The sequence below is a fragment of the Podarcis liolepis genome (assembly GCF_965112155.1).
Source record: "Podarcis liolepis genome assembly, chromosome: 8".
NCBI classification, from domain to species: Eukaryota; Metazoa; Chordata; class Lepidosauria; order Squamata; family Lacertidae; genus Podarcis; species Podarcis liolepis.
Window position 1 is genome coordinate 62,556,875 of NC_139560.1, and position 19,280 is coordinate 62,576,154.

General features: G+C 42.4%; 1 protein-coding gene across 12 annotated transcripts in view; it reads left to right on the top strand.

The window, feature by feature from the left end:
- MAK (male germ cell associated kinase) overlaps positions 1–18,438 on the top strand; it is a 29,481-nt gene extending 11,043 nt beyond the window's left edge. For 2 of the 12 annotated variants that reach the window (XM_083519345.1, XM_083519347.1), the window contains 7 exons: positions 485–823; positions 1,259–1,449; positions 2,594–2,721; positions 2,990–3,118; positions 6,411–6,485; positions 11,113–11,235; positions 15,934–18,438. In XM_083519345.1, coding sequence (XP_083375471.1) covers positions 485–823; positions 1,259–1,449; positions 2,594–2,721; positions 2,990–3,118; positions 6,411–6,485; positions 11,113–11,235; positions 15,934–16,097 — 1,149 coding nt within the window. In that variant the 3' untranslated portion in view covers positions 16,098–18,438. Of the gene's footprint in view, positions 1–484; positions 824–1,258; positions 1,450–2,593; positions 2,722–2,989; positions 3,119–6,410; positions 6,486–8,656; positions 8,722–8,854; positions 9,935–11,112; positions 11,236–12,521; positions 14,666–14,738 lie in introns of those variants that run through there. The other 10 variants (XM_083519351.1, XM_083519348.1, XR_014529609.1 and 7 more) reach the window with 9 other exon arrangements.
- The last annotated feature ends 842 nt before the right edge of the window (positions 18,439–19,280 follow it).

Sequence of the window (19,280 nt, forward strand, 5' to 3'; positions counted from 1 at the left end):
GGCTTTGATGTTTTATTCAGTATTGGGTTGGTTTTGCTTCCTATTTTTATGGCATTGTGAACAGTAAAAGTGGGAATAAAACAAAGTTGATAAAATCCATAAAAGGTTCTTTCAAGCGTACAAAGCACATCTCATATGTTACCTTAATAATACCACCACTGCGAGGTATACCAGTAATGCTGTTCCCATGTTGTAAAGGAATTGAGAAATTGTTGTTTTCCCAGGGCCTGTTGAACTTAAGGTTAATATGATATTTCAATTGGGAATGTCCTGCCTTGGACTTCTGACTGCTACACCAGTTTCTCCATTTTACATGCAGTTAAAATTCCTCCTTGGCTGTTCTGTCCTGTGCATGATATTGTCCATGCCACAAAACTTGCTTGTATAAGATTTTGCTTAAAGAGAACTGTTTATCAGCCGTACGCTAGAATGATTGTAGACATTTTATTTGCATTCTAGTTATCAGCATTCTCTCTTTCTTCAGGCATTGAAGTATCCCTACTTTCAAGTGGGCCAAGTTTTAGGACCACCTCCACAATATTTGGATCAGAAACAGTCTCATCCCAAATCAATTCAAGCAGCAGATCCAAAGCCGTCTCTATCCAAGCTGGACCCTGTATCAAAATTAGAACCAGTATCTAAGCCAGAATCTCAGTCTTCACCAGATGCCCTTGATAAGTTTCAGCTGCAGTGTGTATCAAAGAATAGCCAGCAGCCCCTCCAGGCAATTCAGTTGCCACAGAATGCAGCCAATCATCAACCATCAAAGCAGCAGCAGCAGCAGCAATCATTCCTTCCAGCCATCAATAAAAATTCAACACCAGTAAGTTGCTGTCAAGTGGCTATTTACCTATGAACAAGTCAAAAGTTCTAAGTAATTACTCTGAAGTCCTGTTTTACATTCGTATTAATTCAATAGGGTTGCATAATCTGCAGCATTCTGTGTAAATTTTGACTTGGTGTTTTATTCTGAAATCCATTCTTTACAAAGCCACTTTCCACTTGTACCCATGCCACTCCTTTCCCTCAAGCAAACTACTATAGATTTCTCTGATATCTCTTGTTTTTCTCTCCGTGGTGCTTACTTCTTTCCTTACCCTGCAGCACGTACACTCTCTGCACACCAGATTTATTCTAGTTTTGCAGTCAGAACTCCTACAAACCAAGAAATACCACTTTCCAGTTTAGGATAGTAATGTACAGGTAGCAAGATGTTTCAGAAATAATATAGCCTTTTGTGTTTGTGTAATTGAAACAGAAGCAGATAGCCATAGGACCGTCAAATGGCGCAGTAGGCCTAAAAAACTGTCGGCGCCGATGGGGGCAGACTATGTTACAGGCGATGGATAGCTGGGACAATTTGGATGACTCCGAATTTGGGATTTCGTATTCTAAGAAGCCTAGCATCACCATGTTAAGTGAAAAGAAAACAAAGGAATCTGTTTTTAGGTAAGGCATTATATTTTGTCCTGTTTTCCCTCCTAGTTTATAATCGGTATGTGTGGGAGCAAGGAAGCAATCTGCAATACTTGTAGTCTGAAGACCAAAAACAGGATGAGTTGTTTCTCTAGAGCAGCCTTTCTCAACCTGTGGGTCCCCAGATGTGGTTGAACTACAACTCCCATCACCCCTAGCTAGCAAGGCCAGAGCTCAGGAATGATGGGAGTTGTAGTCCAACAACATCTGGGGGACCCACAGGTTGAGAACCGCTGCTCTAGAGCTTTTGGCCCAGTGGGCCTGATACTTATTCCCCACCCACCCCCACAGGCCAACATTGACAGATGGGCAGGACCACTTAACTTGTTAATCATCTGATGTAATGTTGACATCAGGTATCTTACAGGTGGGCAGTCCCATTCACCTTTCAATGTTGACCCACAGGGTGGGCGAAGCAGTACCCAGCAGGCTTGAACCCTCTACCCCTTAGCTGACGTCACCCAGCTGGTGGACAGGTGGTTGTAGCTTGGGGAATATGTCCCATTGGGCTAACTTGAGACCACCCCCACCCCCCAGAGCTTTACCACCCCAAGTCTGGAGAGTCTCCTATACAAAAGCAGCAAAATACACAAAGGCAGGCTGGACCTATCCACACACATTGCAATCATTGCCTGTGGGGTTAGTGTGGAATTATGGTCAGTGTATCTCTTTGCATCACAATGAGGGTTGTTTTTTCCCAGAAGTGCTTCATTTTTTAACTGTTCCCACACAGCTTCCTGACATTCTTGCCTAAACTTTTTCAGTACAGTGGTACCTCTGGTTACGTACTTAATTCGTTCCGGAGGTCTGTTCTTAACCTGAAACAACACTTTCGCTAATGGGGCCTCCTGCTGCTGCCGCACCACTGCGGCACGGTTTCTGTTCTCATCCTGAAGCAAAGTTCTTAACCCGAGGTACTATTTCTGGGTTAGTGGAGTCTGTAACCTGAAGTGTATGTAACCTGAGGTACCACTGTATAGGCTCTGCATGGAATCTGCATTCTAGGTCTGCTTCAACTCTGCACTGAATGTGAAAATGCAGCATCCCTAAGATGCTGGAAAACACTGTTGTTTTGGATCAAGAGTTAATTTGTGTCATGGGTTATCTTCACTTTCAGTGTTCCTGGGTGTATGTCCCCCAGATCTGGCCAAACAGGAGAAAACAAAGTTCTGAAGAGAAATGACTCTGGAATATCAACGACTTCAGCAAAACAGTACTACTTAAAACAGTCAAGATACCTACCTGGTAAGGAGGCAGTTCTTTAATGCTTTTGATTACATTGGTTAGGTGGTGGGGTTTTTTTCTGCCTTTTCTTCTGCTAGTATACATAGGTCAGAGGAATAAGTGGGCAAAAAAAGAGGGGGGAATCCAGGAGCTAGAACAAACTTTATTTCAAGAGGCACAGTTTTCAGTGAAAGGTGTTGAAAAGCACATTGTGACTTCAGCGCTCTTGATAGGCTATGCCCTGAATTGGCAACTATATTCTAACTGTTATCATTATTATTTTTCTAAGGTGTAAACCCTAAGAATGTCTCCTCAGGAGCAGCTGGTAAAGAAGGATCCCACGGTAACTGGAATAATTCCTTGTTTTCAAAACCGATGGCACCAATTGGAGGACTGTCTTTCAGCAGAGTCAGTGCAGGTAATTAATGTAATGGATAGTTAAAAATCTCTGTGTACTCCCCTGTCTGATATATTTGATAGATTTTGTAAAATTTATTTACTATGTTATTTTTGTGATGGTTGTCAAGCAGCGTGTGTTTTCAGTGTTCTGTTTTTAATTCCGCTATCAATGTGCACAGCAGCAAGTATGCAGCCTGAGACGGTCATTGTCCATTTGCATCAGCATTGCACCACATAGTGCTGAACATGGCTGTGTCAAATGCCTCTTGTCGGAATGTGTTTTGTGGTATTCATCAGCGTCCAGATGCATGTCTGTGTATGAGGGGTTCTCAGTCGAGAAAGGGAATTGGGACATGTATAGGGCAAGAATATGCTAAGTATAATGCTGAAACACAGCCTAGGAAGTTTTCATATTTACCCTGTGTTAATTTACAAGTAAATTGACCTCCATCATTCTTCGGTTGATGCCAAACAATATTAAAGAAGCGCTTATCAAAAGAAAGCAAATTACTTCAAAATTAAAACTGTAGATCTGACTAATCTCAAAACATTTTAAGTTATTGAAAGCAGCATAACCTAAGTTCTAGTCTATTTCTATGTAGACAACGTTTTTCAGGTTGAGCTTTTTTTTAAACAGCTATGATTACAGCTCCATGGCAGTTTATTTCAAACCCTTGCATAATACCCTAAATATCAAGATAATCAGAAATCTCAAATAAATAAGACTGCTTCTTTTGTGTTACAATGACATTTGTATATTGTGAAATTGGAGGGTCCAGGTTTTCTGGTAAGTAATGTTCTGTTCTTTTCTTCAGACCACTCACTTTATCTGTTTGCAGCACATGGAATAAAGCTCGTATTGCTATGACTCTACGTGGGGCTAGATTTGCTTTATTTTTCTGGGTTTGTATTAAACCTTTGCATGATCATACAGGGCAGATAAATATATATATGAAAATATTATAAATATCCTGTCTGGGCTTTAGAGGCAGGTAAATCAGCTTTACTCTTTAACCTATTTGAAGTACTCTTCCGTTAGCAAATAATAGTAATTACTTTTACAGTGGTGCCTCGCAAGACGAAATTAATTCGTTCCGCAATTCTCTTCGTCTTGCGGTTTTTTCGTCTTGCGATGCACGGTTTCCCATAGGAATGCATTGAAAATCAATTAATGCGTTCCTAGGGAAACCGACTTCAGACCAGGTCCGGGGACAGTCTGTCCCCGGACCTCTTCTGAAGGCTGGGGGGGGACAAGGGCTTTTCTTCCCACCCCCAGCATTTTAAAAAACCCCGGGACAGCGGAGGACTTCTCCGCTGTGCGGGGCTATCTTAAAATGCTGGCGGGCGGCATTTTAAAATCGCCCCGGGACAGCGGAGGACTTCTCCGCTGTCCGGGGCGATTTAAAAGCCCCTGGGAAGGCAGGCAGGGGGGACAAAGACTTTTGCCCCCCGCAAGCCTTCAGAAGAGGTCCTGGACCTCTTCTGAAGGCTGGCGGGGGCGAAAGTCTTTGCTCCCCCCGCCTGCCTTCAAAAGCTGTCCGGCCAAGGCTTCGCGGACCTCTGCCGGCATGCTGAAGCCTGCGCGCGCTGACATTAGCGCGCGCAGGCTTCGCGGAGCGCTCCGCCAGCAGCGGCACCGTTGCCGCTGCTGGCGGAGACTTGCCCGCAAGCCGAAGCCTGCGCGCGCTAATGTCAGCGCGTGCAGGCTTCGCGGAGCGCTCCGCCAGCAGCGGCACTGTTGCCGCTGCTGGCGGAGACTTGCCCGCAGGCGGAAGCCTGCGCGCGCTAATGTCAGCGCGTGCAGGCTTCGCGGAGCGCTCCGCCAGCAGCGGCACCGTTGCCGCTGCTGGCGGAGACTTGCCCGCAGGCGGAAGCCTGCGCGCGCTAATGTCAGCGCGTGCAGGCTTCGCGGAGCGCTCCGCCAGCAGCGGCACCGTTGCCGCTGCTGGCGGAGACTTGCCCGCAGGCGGAAGCCTGCGCGCGCTAATGTCAGCGCGTGCAGGCTTCGCGGAGCGCTCCGCCAGCAGCGGCACCGTTGCCGCTGCTGGCGGAGACTTGCCCGCAGGCGGAAGCCTGCGCGCGCTAATGTCAGCGCGTGCAGGCTTCGCGGAGCGCTCCGCCAGCAGCGGCACCGTTGCCGCTGCTGGCAGAGACTTGCCCGCAAGCCGAAGCCTGCGCGCGCTAATGTCAGCGCGTGCAGGCTTCGCGGAAAGCGCCACCAGCAGCGGCACCGTTGCCGCTGCTGGCGGAGACTTGCCCGCAAGCCGAAGCCTGCGCGCGCTAATGTCAGCGCGTGCAGGCTTCGCGGAGCGCTCCGCCAGCAGCGGCACCGCTGCCGCTGCTGGCGGAGACTTGCCCGCATGCCGAAGCCTGCGCGCGCTGACATTAGCCCGCGCAGGCTTCGCGGAGTGCTCCGCCAACAGCGGCAGCGGTGCCGCTGCTGGCGGAGACTTGCCGGCATGCCTCTCCTGCCTTCAAAAGCCGTCCGGGATAGCGGGAAGCGCTTCCCTGCTATCCCGGACTGCTTTTAAAATGCTGGCGCTGGGGAGCAAAGCCTTTCGGCCCCCGCCAGCCTTCCTGGACCTCTTCTGAAGGGGGGGGAAGGCTTTGCTCCCCACCGCTAGCATTTAAAAGAGGTCCCTGAGATTTCCCTATGGGCTTTCGTTTTGCGAAGCAAGCCCATAGGGAAATTCGTTTTGCGAAGCGCCTCCAAAACGGAAAACCCTTTCGTCTAGCGGGTTTTCCGTCTTGCGAGGCGTTCGTCTTGCGGGGTACCACTGTACTGTATTGATGATTATTAGCTGACTGCACATATGAAGGCTGCAGTCCTATGCACACTTCGACCGGTATATGAGAATTGGTCTACGGGGCTTAATTCTGAGGAGACATGTATAGGATTGTCCTGTCACCTTTTCGTACAATAAAAATACACTATGCATTTAAATACAGATTTGTTAGAATTCTGTAATATTCTCTTTCTAGGATTAATAAAGGTAATTTGGTATTTCAGTATCCTATTCCTTCATCATGCTTATGATCATAACCAATCTCAATTACCTTTTGCTTTGCTTGTTTGATTCTTGGTAATAAGTATTCACTGGTCTAGCTCCTGTTTTAGAGATGAATCTTTCAACATTTACAGAACTGATACGGCATCCTAGAGGCTCACTCACACATGCTATATTCCAGATTGCTTTTTTATTTATTTTTGTGTGTGTCTTCCATTGGTTTCATCCATTCATTCTGTTTGCCTAAGGTATTTATTTTCATCCTTTTCTTTTCCTCCATCTGTTTTACTGCCTCCTCTGAAGAAGAAAACTTAATTAAACCAATTGAAAAACTGTCATGCAAAGAAAGAGTGAATGAAAAATTAGAGGACCCAAAAGGTAATTCCTGGCAATTATGTTTGGCAGTGCTTAATCTTTTGCAGGTTTGGGGTTTTTTTCATATTCAAATCATATTTATTTGTTTTTGAAAAGACATTAATTGTATCATTTGAGCCTTAGTATTTTAGTTTGACATATGTCATGGCTTTAGCTCAGCATCTCCAATGTGCACAGAGAATCTTGTATGTGCAGAAGCTTCCTTGTTCACTTTTATGATCAAAGAGATCGCAAGAGGCTCTTGGATTTGGAAGATTCCACAGGGCCATCTGGTCAAACATGTTTGCCAAAAAATGAAAAATCAACCGCCATCAATCCATCCAGTCTCTGGATCACTGTGTGTCACAGGCACAGAGAAGATGCTTCAAGGCTAACTAGGTCCAGATAATTCAGGGAAGCAATCTAAGCCAGACTTGTTGGGCAGCAATAGGAGGTACTTGCACATATTTAGATTATTCCAGGGATATGGAAGACAGAAGTTGGACCTTTTGAACACAGAGTAGAATCAGGATTAGTTCACTGTCCTGAAGGGTGTGTCTTTTCCCTCAGCTGAAAAGGGAGTTATACTTAGAAAAATCTTTACGGAGCATTCCTGTGTGTGTACAGTAGGGCATACACTCAGGTACATACACACAGAATTGCTGCCTTACAGTGAAATCATATACATGTATATTTAAAAGTAAATGTAGCTTACCCCTGGTAAATGTGTATAGAATTAGAGATGGTACTCATGGAGCGTAAACAATATGTTCCAAAGTGAACTTTGTCCCCTTTTACTGTGCATCAAGCATTATACATCAAGTACAAACTATACCTTGTTGGGATTAGGTTTTTAAAGACCTAAGAAACTGTACATATCCTGTGTAACTCTCCAACACATTTGAGCAAGGATCTCTGGAGTTATTTGAAAAAGTTTTAATTTACTTCTACTTGCTTTCTCCTTGTTTGTTTGTTATTTACAATGGACTTAGTGTTTTGGAAACTAGGAATAATGATGTTGATATTATGTCTCTTTTTATTGTGTTTCTTTCTGTATCCTATTATGTTTTGTTGTATAAACTAGATGAAAATATGCAAAAGAAAATGCCAGTAATTTCCTTTGACTAGGGCTGCACTGAGATGGTGATTCTTCTGTTGAATTTGCAAAGGGCGCAATCCACTACAAATGCATGGGAAATGTGCAAAAGTTCCCTGATTGTGTAAACAGACTCGCTTAAGTATGAGAGGCTTTAAGGAGTCCTCTAATTTCCTGTTGGTTTGTTTAAATTTGCTAGGCACAAATGGGTGCGTAACTTTATGCCATTCATTTTAATACAGTGGTACCTTGGGTTAAGAACTTAATTCGTTCCGGAGGTCCGTTCTTAACCTGAAACTGTTCTTAACCTGGGGTACCACTTTAGCTAATGGGGCCTCACACCGCCGGAGCACGATTTCTGTTCTCATCCTGAAGCAAAGTTCTTAACCCAAGGTACTATTTCTGGGTTAGCAGAGTCTGTAACCTGAAGCATCTGTAACCCAAGGTACCACTGTAATGTGGCAGAGCTGTCTGAATCATGCTTACAGTGGCATGCTATGTTTCTTTCTGTAGGTTTTCCCATGCCAGAAGGTTGGGGCTGAGGTACTGAAGCACTTACTTTGATGAGAGAGATTTGCATGTGCATACAAACGTAATAATTACAAAGTGTAGCATACCCGATTCTGGTTCCCATCAGGTTTCCAGTTCCTTCACTTTAGTGTGGAATCAGCTGGGAGGTTTCTCTGGCATACTGTGTATCTTTTCAAACATCTGAATTGTTCCAACTGCTGCTTCAAATGATGATTGCTCTTTTTTGCATGAGGGAGGATTTTAAGCAGAGGCTGGGTGGCCATCTGTAATGGATGCTTTGGCTGAGATGACCCTCAGGGTCCCTTAAATGTAAAGGGACCCCTGACCATTAGGTCCAGTCATGGCCGATTCTAGGGTTGCGGCGCTCATCTCGCTTTATAGGCTGAGGGAGCCGGCATACAGCTTCCGGGTCATGTGGCCAGCATGGCAGGGTCCCTTCCAACTCCACAATTCTATGATTCTCAGAATATTGCATAATTTACAGTAGTACGGCTTGCATCCCGCTCTGGCTGATACCATTGCAGAGAGTACACAATTCCCTCTGTATTCACTTCCAAACCATCTGTAGGTCTGGGAGGCTATATAAGCATGAGGATGAACACAACCACCTGTGACTGACAGTGCTTGGAAGAGGTAAGGATTCCCCTTTCCTAATCTTTCTGTATTTGTAGGCTTGGATTTAATATTTTCTAATTTTCTTCTTATTGTTGCAGCTTTTCCTCTTACCCACACTGACAATCTGTTTCTCTTTTGTATTTCTAACTAGATTCCAGAGATGGAGGCATTCCATGTTTCATGCATTTCCATATGGCTTGCAAAAGGTTCAGCTGCTTTCTTTCGAACTCTCTGCTTTGCCTTCTGCAGTAAGGATTCAAAGGAGCCAATTGTGATGGGGAACACAATTGAGGTTACCTTTAAAAAAAGTTTTCTAAATAAAGCTGGTAAAACAAATTTTCTTGGGTTTCGGTTAATTAGCCGTCCTCTTCTCTTTCCCCCCTTCCCAACACTTAGATCTGCAGGGTATCCCGGCAGGCTGTCCACATGGCCCCACTTTCAAATATACCTAATGAAGCGCATATGTTTAAGAATGCAAATCTGCATACATTCCATGTTCTGTTGAAAACTTATGCCTTTGATTAGAACTCCCTCACCCCAACTCAGCCAGGAATACACAGAGCAGAGCTTGTTTTCTTCTGCTCTGGAGGGTAGGACCTGAACCAGTGGCTTCAAGTTACAAGAAAGGAGATTCTGACTAAAGGTCAGGAAGAACTTTCAGACACAGTGAGAGCTGTTTGAAAGTGGAATGGACTTCCACAAGAGGTGGTGGACTCCCCTTCCTTTGAGGTTTTTAAGCAGAGGTTGATTGGCCATCTGACAGATATAAGCAGCAATAAAGAATATTGATACAAATTTAGATAAACACCCATATTTTCATTGCTTTGATACATTTTGTCAATATTTGCTCATTATTTTCTAGTTACAAAAAAATGCCCAATACTGGAAACAACCCATAGAAATCTGGGTAAATAATATTTGGAATGTAGCTCTATCGGGATACCTTAACTCGCCATAGAAGGGTAATTAAAGGCACTTCAAAGATAGACACTTTTGGTGAGACTTGGCTTCCATTCTTTTCCTTTATAAATGAGACAAAATATACTTTTATTCCACCCACAAGACAAGAATCTTTGTGGAGAGGATACTTGAATTGAAAGTGCCCAAGTAAATGTATTGCTTGTGCACTGTGTACTGCATATGAAACTGAATAAGAATGTATAAGTTACTGTATTTATATGTGGCTCTTGTATTTACATGAAAACCAATAAAAATCATTTGGATTTTTTTTTTTAATGTATAAAATGCTTGACAATTTCTTTGTTTGGGCTGTGCCTTTGGGTTTTGACCTGGGGTGAAGACCTGCTGTAGCAGAATTAAATAAATAAATGGACGCCTTGCTGGTTATCATTGTTCTTGCCTGTTTATTTAAGATAACTAAAGTCCTGCCTAGGACAAGCTACATTTCCATGATATTAGCCAATAGTGTTGTGCTTAACGACTTCCACCCAGTATTTTATTTCTCTGGCTTTCTTCATGTGCATTTGACCCCTAATACTGGATTGGAAAAGTCAACTTTTCTATCAGTGGAGGGTTAATGATAATTCCTTCTGAGACTGCATAGATAAATCGGTTCCTCTGGTGCAGATACTACTGTTTCAGAGAGGTCTTGGGTGCATACATGGGGCTAGAGAACGACAGTAAAACCAACTGTGTGCATTAATCTCCCTGAAAACGTCTCTGATCAAGAGTTCAGTGTTTGGGCAAGATGCACCACTAGAAGTGTGATGCTGGCATTAGGACTCCAGTGGGCTTCATTGGAGATTGAATTTCTTAAAACCAAGACTGTATAGTGGAACCTTAGTTCTCAGACGGCTTAGTTCACGAACAAATCGGCTCCCAAACGCCAAAAACCCGGAAGTACCATAAGTGTTCCAGTTTTGGAACGTTTTTCGGAAGCTGATCGTCCAATGCAGTGCCGCTTTCCTCAAAACTATAGATAGTACTATTTCTTGTCAGTATGATTGCATTTTTAGTTGTACGCACACTGACACTGAAGAATGAACCAGTAAGACCTGGAGAGAAGAAAGCTGGACTTGGTGCACTCACTGATCATTGGGGTTTTTGTGTTGAACAACTTTCTGTCACAGCATTTCTACTGTCTTGTGGTTTGCCTGCACTTTATGTAAGATGTAATGCTTGCATCTAATTCCGCTGATAATTCTTTGTACCAGTTTTGTATGTACCAGTCTATCTGGGGATGCTTATAACACACAGGAAACTTATCCCTTGCATCTAAGTTTCTAGGCAAGAAGAAAGTTACAAAATTACGAACAGTGAACACATCTTTGAATACCTTTGAATGACTAGTACAGTCCTAAAATGACCCTTCAGATCTTTGGAAGAATGTGCTGGGTGCTTGAAACGCCCCCTGGTTTATTTATTTTTAAAATTTGTTTGTTTCCACAGGAAATCCTGGCTTTGTAGGAGCTGCTTACAATACCACTGGATATATTCCTTCCTTTCACAAAAAGGAGGTTGGTTCAGCTGGTCAAAGGATACAACTAGCACCTCTTGGTCCATCAGCGACTGGTAAGATTGCACTATTGTCTTATCTACAGTGAAACAAACCATCACGTGTTTCTGAAGCCTCTATCACTATGGCTATGCTTAAGGTTTTTCTCAAGACTAGACCCATTGAAATGAATGAACATGACTGCTCCATTAATTTCAGTAGGTCTATTCTGAATAACACTTACTTGAATAACACCCTTAATGTATCATGTCTGAAACATTAGACTGGTCTTGCAAAGGTTTTAATTTTGAGTGTGTGATGAGGTGTGTTTTTGTTTTTTAGCTGTCTTGATTTTATAATTTTATATCTTATTTTGTATCTAAATTGTTTTCTTTGTTCTAAGACACAAATATAACTTTGTTACGGAGTAGCATAAACACCACCCATAACTAACTGAACTGAACTACAGTGATAAAACTGTTCTCAAGCATAAGTTTGCCCATTTTCATATTAAAACTTCACTTCAGCTTGGCATATTTAGTTTTGATTCCTATTGGCAATTATTTAAAGGTCACATCTATCTCATTATGTAGGAGCTAGCAAAAAATAAATAAAAAGCTTTCTAGTTGTTATTATAGGGTATTGCACCACAAATGACATTTATCTTGTTAACAGTAAATTCCACAACTGCCACTGAGCATTAACATTGGCTTTCTGTTTAAAAACGTTATAGGATGTTTGTTTTTTTGTGCAGCAGTTAAAGATTTGGCTCCATATTAAAATGTGGCTAATAATGTATTACTTTATGGTCTGTGACCCCTTTGCCAAAGAACCCTTGATTAATTGGAGAGTATTTTTTAAAGCACCATAAAAGCAAGAATCAGGAGTTCACGAATTCCCTTGATTAAGGGCCCAGTGATAGATGTGCAGACTGCAGCACTTTAAGACGAAATGAAACTTCCCCCTGGGGTTGCCAAGTCTTCAGCCGGACCCTGTAGCTGTTGATTTTTAAAAGCAGGGTGATATGCAGGGAATTGGCAGGTGAAACTTTTCATGGTGTGGAGATAAAATGCATCCTTTGCCAATTGCCGTTGTTCAAATCACAACCTATAGAGGTGAATTGAACAGTTGGCAACCTTCCAGGACCACTTGGCCACTATACCTGTCTAAAGTAATGAACATTCTATAGATTCCGGACACACATTTTATGTTATACTCTTCAGAATTACATTCATGATGCCGGTGTATTTTTATTTTGACAAGGGCTTAAGTTTACAAAGGAGTAAGCTGGGAATACTTGGCGCTCCCATGTTTCGGAAGGTGATCTAGAACTGTGTGTGTTTTACTGACTCACTATTTGCAGGTGGCTCGTTATCTCCACCTGGATATAAGGGCTGTGGAAGTGGCTTTTTAGAGAGAGAGAGCGGACCCAGGGTGTGGGCAGAGCAGTCTTGAGGTAGGAAACTTAGGTACTGCCATAGTGGGTGAAAAGGTCCCACTTCCTTATTCTGCTTGGGCCTTGATAGTTGCAACAAGGGAAAAAAACACCATTTAAAACCACAAACATCAAAGGCAGAGTGAGAGATGGGTATCCCAAGTCACTACAGATCTAGTGTGTGAGGCACATCGATTTCTGTAGCCCTTATTCCACAGAACGTGCTGTCTGGCTAGTGCCATATCTAGTCACCTTTTAACTGTCTCCACATAATGGGTTTGTCTCTAGTCATTTACATACATGGACAAGAAGTTGTTGGTTGCTTGTTGGAGAAAATTATTCCTTGACTCTGCAACCTTTAGGAATGCAGTTACCAGTGGGAATCCTTGCCCCATAACTAGGGTTGCTAGTTTCCCTCCTGCCCACCAGCTTTTTTTTCCTGAAAGAGAGATCAGTTCTATAATGGCTCCCTGGTGTTCAGAAATACCAACCGCTACAGTTTCCCCATTAAATCACCATGGTATGGAAAACATGGCACCCTGAATTTCTGCCCATTGTGCAGCTTTTAATTGAACAGAAACTCTGTCAGGAAAAAGCTGGAGATCTTTTTCTGTAACACCCAGAGGGAAAGGCTTAACTATTCTATTGTATTCTAGCTTTCTCCTCCCACTTTATACAGCAAACATGTTTATTTTTCTTGTCATGTTCTCACCTTTTTATCACTTCATTTATTTTGCCTGTCAGAGCTTCCTACTATCTGTGACACAAAGAAAGGTAAAATTAGGAAGCTGTGTGATGAATAAATTGTTTAGAACTGATGGTGATGTCATGAGGAGCATGAATAAAGCAGTGTATCCAGCATACCCTATTGATAAAAGTTTATGGGTTTGAATCTGCTGCCTCATGGAAAGCACATCTAGGCAAATACTGGCTGAAAGGTGCAGAGTGGATTACCTTCATTATATGCAGTTGCACAGGCGTAACTTGAAAATAATATTGAAGGGCCTGGTTAAGCCCCTCCCTGCATAATTGACAAAATATTATACACACACCATTTGAATGGCAATGCCCATCAACCTGGGGGGGGGGAACCGGGGCCCCGCAAATATTTTAGGGGGGGGCAAAGGGACAGCCCCTCGTGGCTCCTATGTGCAGTTGTCTTTCAGTGCCACAAGTGATGACTGCAAATTGCCACTGAACTTACTTTATTCTTTCACAAGATTTGTATACCACTTAATTATAATCAGTGCTTTTTTCTAGGAGAAATAGGTGCCGGTCTGCACCATGAAGTTGTTACCGTAAGTGCCACACTTTTTAACAACAACAAAAAGAGGTGCCGGTACTGCGAGTTCCCCCCTGGGAGGGAAGCACTGATTATAATAAAACCTCAAATGCACTTGCTGAATCTGAACATATCTCTGGCAACATCGCTTTTCTCTCCTCCTTTCCCTGAAGTCCCTGCCAATAGCATGTGGGATGATGGATCGGAAATGTCAGAGAATGAGCTGAGACCTTTCTATTCTTTTGGAGTTGAGTGCCAGTATTTGCACTTCTTAATGAATAAGCAAACAAAGCAATGCTTACCTGCCTCAAGCTGAAAGACAGCTGAAGGCAGCCCTGTTTAGGGAAGCTTTTAATATCTAAGGACCATTGTATTTTAATATTTTGTTGGAAGCTGCCCAGAGTAGCTGGGGAAACCCAGCCAGATGGGCGGGGTATAAATAATAAATTATTATTATCATTATTATGCTGGTCTGTGTGGGTGATATTCAGAAGAACAGGGTGGCAGTTCTCTGCAGTGCAAGTGAATTCAGTCTGGAGTTCTCTATCTTCTGGGAGGCTTTGGTTTAGGGAGGTCCAGAGATTGTTTACCTTGCTCCATGGTTGGGTACCATTCTCAGCAATATCACCTCTGCTGTCTGATATGAATGAGGCTTGCCTAGGGCTGTGCATCTAATTTTTATTTTATTTCATGCAGTGCTGAACTTCTTTAGGGGGGAAATGATAGGTTAGGCATCATTCCCATACACACTTACTGGGAAGTAAGCTCAATTGAATGCAGTTGGACTTGAGTAGATCTGTATAGGATTGTTCTGATAGTACTCTTCACATCCACTTTAAGATAAGCCCATGGCATATGTCAAGTTTGATCAAACTTCTTGGAAAGAGTAAAGAATGGAGAAGCTAAGGAAAACAAGTTTAATAGCCACAGTGAAGAAAACACTCATTAAGATTTTGAGAAGTGCTTTTGTTAGTCCAGCTGGTATGTTTGAAGCATGATTTAAAGTTAGCTTAGAAAGGAATCCGATATCTGCATTTATGTTTTGGTTGTGTGGACAGGTATTAGTATGCTTGTCTAATAAGGCGGGTGGGGTAATATGACAGTTTAAAAACTTGTATATGGCAATATTTAGTATGTTGATGGTATTAAAGGTTTGTTTCCATAGCATTTGAATGAGTTGTGTATGTTTATTCATGCTCTTTGTAGAGATGTGTTTTGTAGGTTCATAGGTATTTAGGCGCTTGTGAGTGATAGCAAAAAGCAAATGTGTTCTATAATTTAAGGTATTGCTGGATGACAAGATCCAGAGATATTCCCATTAGTAGCAGTTATGATACAGGCCAGTGTTTGAAATTTGCCAGGCGCAAATTGCAACCAAGTGAAGATGCCTGGGCGCCAGGATGGTGGCTTATGTCTCCGCCATCTGGAGGTGCATGTCTGGGGATCCTTGGATCTTGACTGTTTTCACACACTAGCAACACATCCTATAGAATTCTATCCATTATATTTTATCTGCACAATCAAAATGAATTTCAGGAACCAAAAAGTTGTATTGAAAAATGTGACTTTCAAGCCATCTGCCTCCAAAAGGGCAACTAGGCATTCCGTTTTGGCAACTGTAACCCTGGTTTAAGGAGCCATTTGGCGCCTAGCTTATATATATCTGAGTTTCTAACACTGATGCAGACAGCCAAACTATCCAGGAATGAAATAGCTTACCTTGAGGCTGCTTTGTTGTCTGTCCTTGTACTGCTGTAGAACTCTGTGGTTTTGGCATAGGTGATTAGTTGTGTGGCTTTGGTAGCAACATATATGCCATTACATCAGCAAAAAGTGAAGATAAATGCCCTTCTTTCCCTTCTCTGCTCGTTACCAATGTGTGCTATTACAGCTAGAGTATATTCCCCCCCCCTTTTGGGTGAATAGTAATATTCAGTATTGTGTACTATAAACTTATTAAAATAAAATAAAAACCTATTACTGTGTTTAACAGAGAGAGAAGTAAAGTTTTAGCCACTGGATTCTGGCTTATATTGACTTTTGTGTTTTTTTATTCAGAATATGCAGAATATGCTTGGAAAACAAAAGCTGCTCGTTCTCAGTTACCAGGGCCGACATACAACCCAGCAGCGAAAGGCATGAACATTTTAACTCGCCCACCTCCAGTGCAACCCATCCATGGAAGGACTGACTGGGTGGCCAAATATGGCGGGCATCGATAGGAGGGCTTGCTCCCACTATGTATGCTTTACTGTGACTGTTATGCACTTCCCTTCATTTACTTCTGGGACGCTTTAAAGCACGTTTCTACTAATAGAATATCAATTCTGGAAAGAACCGAGAGCCTGTATTTTATTACCTCTAGGGGGGAAAAATAATAATAAATACGTTTTACTTAGAAAGCGTTCTTCAAAATAGTGTCTCTAAGGTAGGGTTGTTGTTGTTGTTTAATTTTGTTTACATTACAAAGTATTCTATAAAGTATATTGCCAAAACTAATGAGTATTTCAACTCTTTCTAGGTAAGTTTTTATTGGATCCCTTTGATGTTTCCTTTTAAAAATGTTTTTAAATGACATAAAAAAAGCAAATGCACATTTGCAATTGAGCAACTGTGAGTCATTTCTACGCGGAGAACAGCAGGTGTGCGAAATGTAGGGTAAAGGGTGACTTTCAAACAGATGTTGCTTCCAGAACATTTACAGATAAAATCAGATTTGAACAATGAAAGTCATAATGATTGCTGGAGAAGAATCTTCTATTGCATTGTCTAGCTAGCATCAAAGGGTCCAGAACTAAACCACAGCCATTTGACTTTGTTTTGGGTTGCTCTATGTCCTTAACTACCTTTTTGTTTGCAGAGAGTGAATCCATACGTCAGGGGTGAGGAAACTGCAGCCTTTGAGATGTTGCTGGACTCGCAACTTCCATCATCCTGGCCAACAACATCTAGAGGGCCACAGATTTCCCACCTTGGCCATCCGTAGTCACCAAGCCCACGAAAATAAGTGTTTTGCAAAGGTGACACATCCCCAAGAGCCCATTTCATGTTGTATTATGCAAGCATGGGACCCCTCCTTGCATGTGGATCCTGCAGAAGTATTGTGAAGGCTGTAAACCTTGTAAACTATTTAACTAGTGACCAATGTATACAGCTTGTCTCTGGGTCTGACTTACAAGTGAGTAGGGAAGAGATTCATCTGTACAGCATTTTTGCCCTAATGCCCAGACTGTTATGTGCAAAAGTGTACTGGATACATATGTTGGTTGTTACCTTTGCATGACACTGCAATGAAAGAAGCCTTTCATTGCACAAAGGATGTATGAACAGGAGCACTGGAATCCTAAAGAGCCCCTGGATTGAGGTGAAAGTTTTCTTGGAGATCATCTGCAAGTTTAATCTTGTGATTGAGAAATACAACCTCTGAATGGTGTTGAGAAAGCCTGGTTTCTTACCCAATAGGTTTAGCATAATTGCCAAGCCAGGAAATAGATGGGTATTTTAATTGTAATTACTGACTGAAGACCTTTAATCTTTGTGCTCTGGAGGCAACGTTTATCCCCACCTTTATGGAACCAGAGTTCTGGTGTTTTGTCACAAATTGTCTGCAGGAAGTCTAGGCCAATGTGGGTTTTTGTGGGGTTTTTTTTTTTACTCTTCACTAATTTTGTTGAATCAGAAATTTTAGTTAGTCCCACTTACTGTAGTGCCTTCGCCTGGTGACCAAAGCTGAACAACTATAGAATTTCCTACTAGTTCCTGAAGCGTATTTATTGTTGAAATCTCATGCTCGTAGCATAGAGTTAGCTGCATTATCTGGCCAGGGACACATTTATGACCTCCTTTCCCCCTTTTGGATGCCATAAAGTACACAGTGGCCCCAAACCTATGTGCTATTTCAGTATATTTCTGTTTTTAGTAGATTTGCTAATATACTAGACAACAGAGATACAAACTGTGGAGAGATATATAAGGTCTGCTGCTTTAACTGCTAAATGTTATATTATGTTATGTTGTATTAAACCTGACAATCCAAAGTTTAAAAAATAGCATGTATTGTATTGTATATTTTTAACTTGTAAAACGTTAGAGTTATTTGCAGGCTAACATGTATTTTTATGTGTTTTTTAATGTACAGTTCTGTTGTAGAGTATTTATTGGTTGATTTGAGGCTTGAATTAGGATTTAAGCTATAACTCACTTGAACACATTTTCATAATTTGAATAGTTTACTGATGTGTTAAGTGTGTTTTAACATGAAAACCTTGAATTAACTAGTAGCAAAAGGGGGCAAGTGATTATATTAATTCAGTAGTTTATCTAAGCTGCTATGCAGGCAATATTATGTTCCTATGCAGAGCTTATCAGACTAATACTGTACTAGTTCCCTCGTGTTAAGTGGGGTTTCAGTCTCTCCAGGTTTACAGTTTCACTGAAATGCTATATTGTAGGTAACCATCTACAGGTTTGTATGTTAGTAAAAAGCAAGGAACTTGCCTTTCTGACTTGGGTGTTTTCAGCTGAAAATCATTTTCTTTTATAATAAAGTTAACTTCTCAGATACACAAGACTATAATAGTCTTCCATTAGAACACACACGCACGAGAGTCTTAACTTTAGGTTGAAGCTATACATTTACAGAGAACCTGTTCCATCCCTGTAATGAACTGTTCTGTTCTGTAAAGGTAAAGGGACCCCTGACCATTAGGTCCATTCGTGACTGACTCTGGGGTTGCGGCACTCATCTCGCTTTATTGGCCGAGGGAGCCGGCGTACAGCTTCCAGGTCATGTGGCCAGCATGTCTAAGCCGCTTCTGGCGAACCAGAGCAGCGCATGGAAACGCCATATACCTTCCTGCCGGAACAGTACCTATTTATCTACTTGCACTTTGACGTGCTTTTGAACTGCTAGGTTGGCAGGAGCAGGGACTGAGCAACGGGAGCTCACCCCGTCGTGGGGATTCGAACCGCCGACCTTCTGATCAGCAAGTCCTAGGCTCTGTGGTTTAACCCACAGCGCCACCCGCGTTCTGTTCTGTACCTAGACATAATTCTTATGTATGTTTTCCCCCTAGGTAGGGTTAGGATGGAAACATGAAATTGACCTCAACCCACAGGGTAAATGATGTTATGGAGAGAGGGAGCATTGTGGCAGTGTCCTTTAGAACGTGTGATTTCATGCTTAGTTTCTGGGAAATGGTACAGCAGGAGTGTCAACTTGAATAAAATATTTTGGGGGCCCAGGTAAGCCCCACATAATTGATCACATGACACAATGCACACACACCATGTGAATGGCAATGCCCATCAACTTTGGGGAATGTCCCCCTCAAATATTTTATTGTGGGGGCCAAAGCCCCCACAGCCGCTAGGAGTTGGCTCCTATGCTAACAGGGGTGCATGAC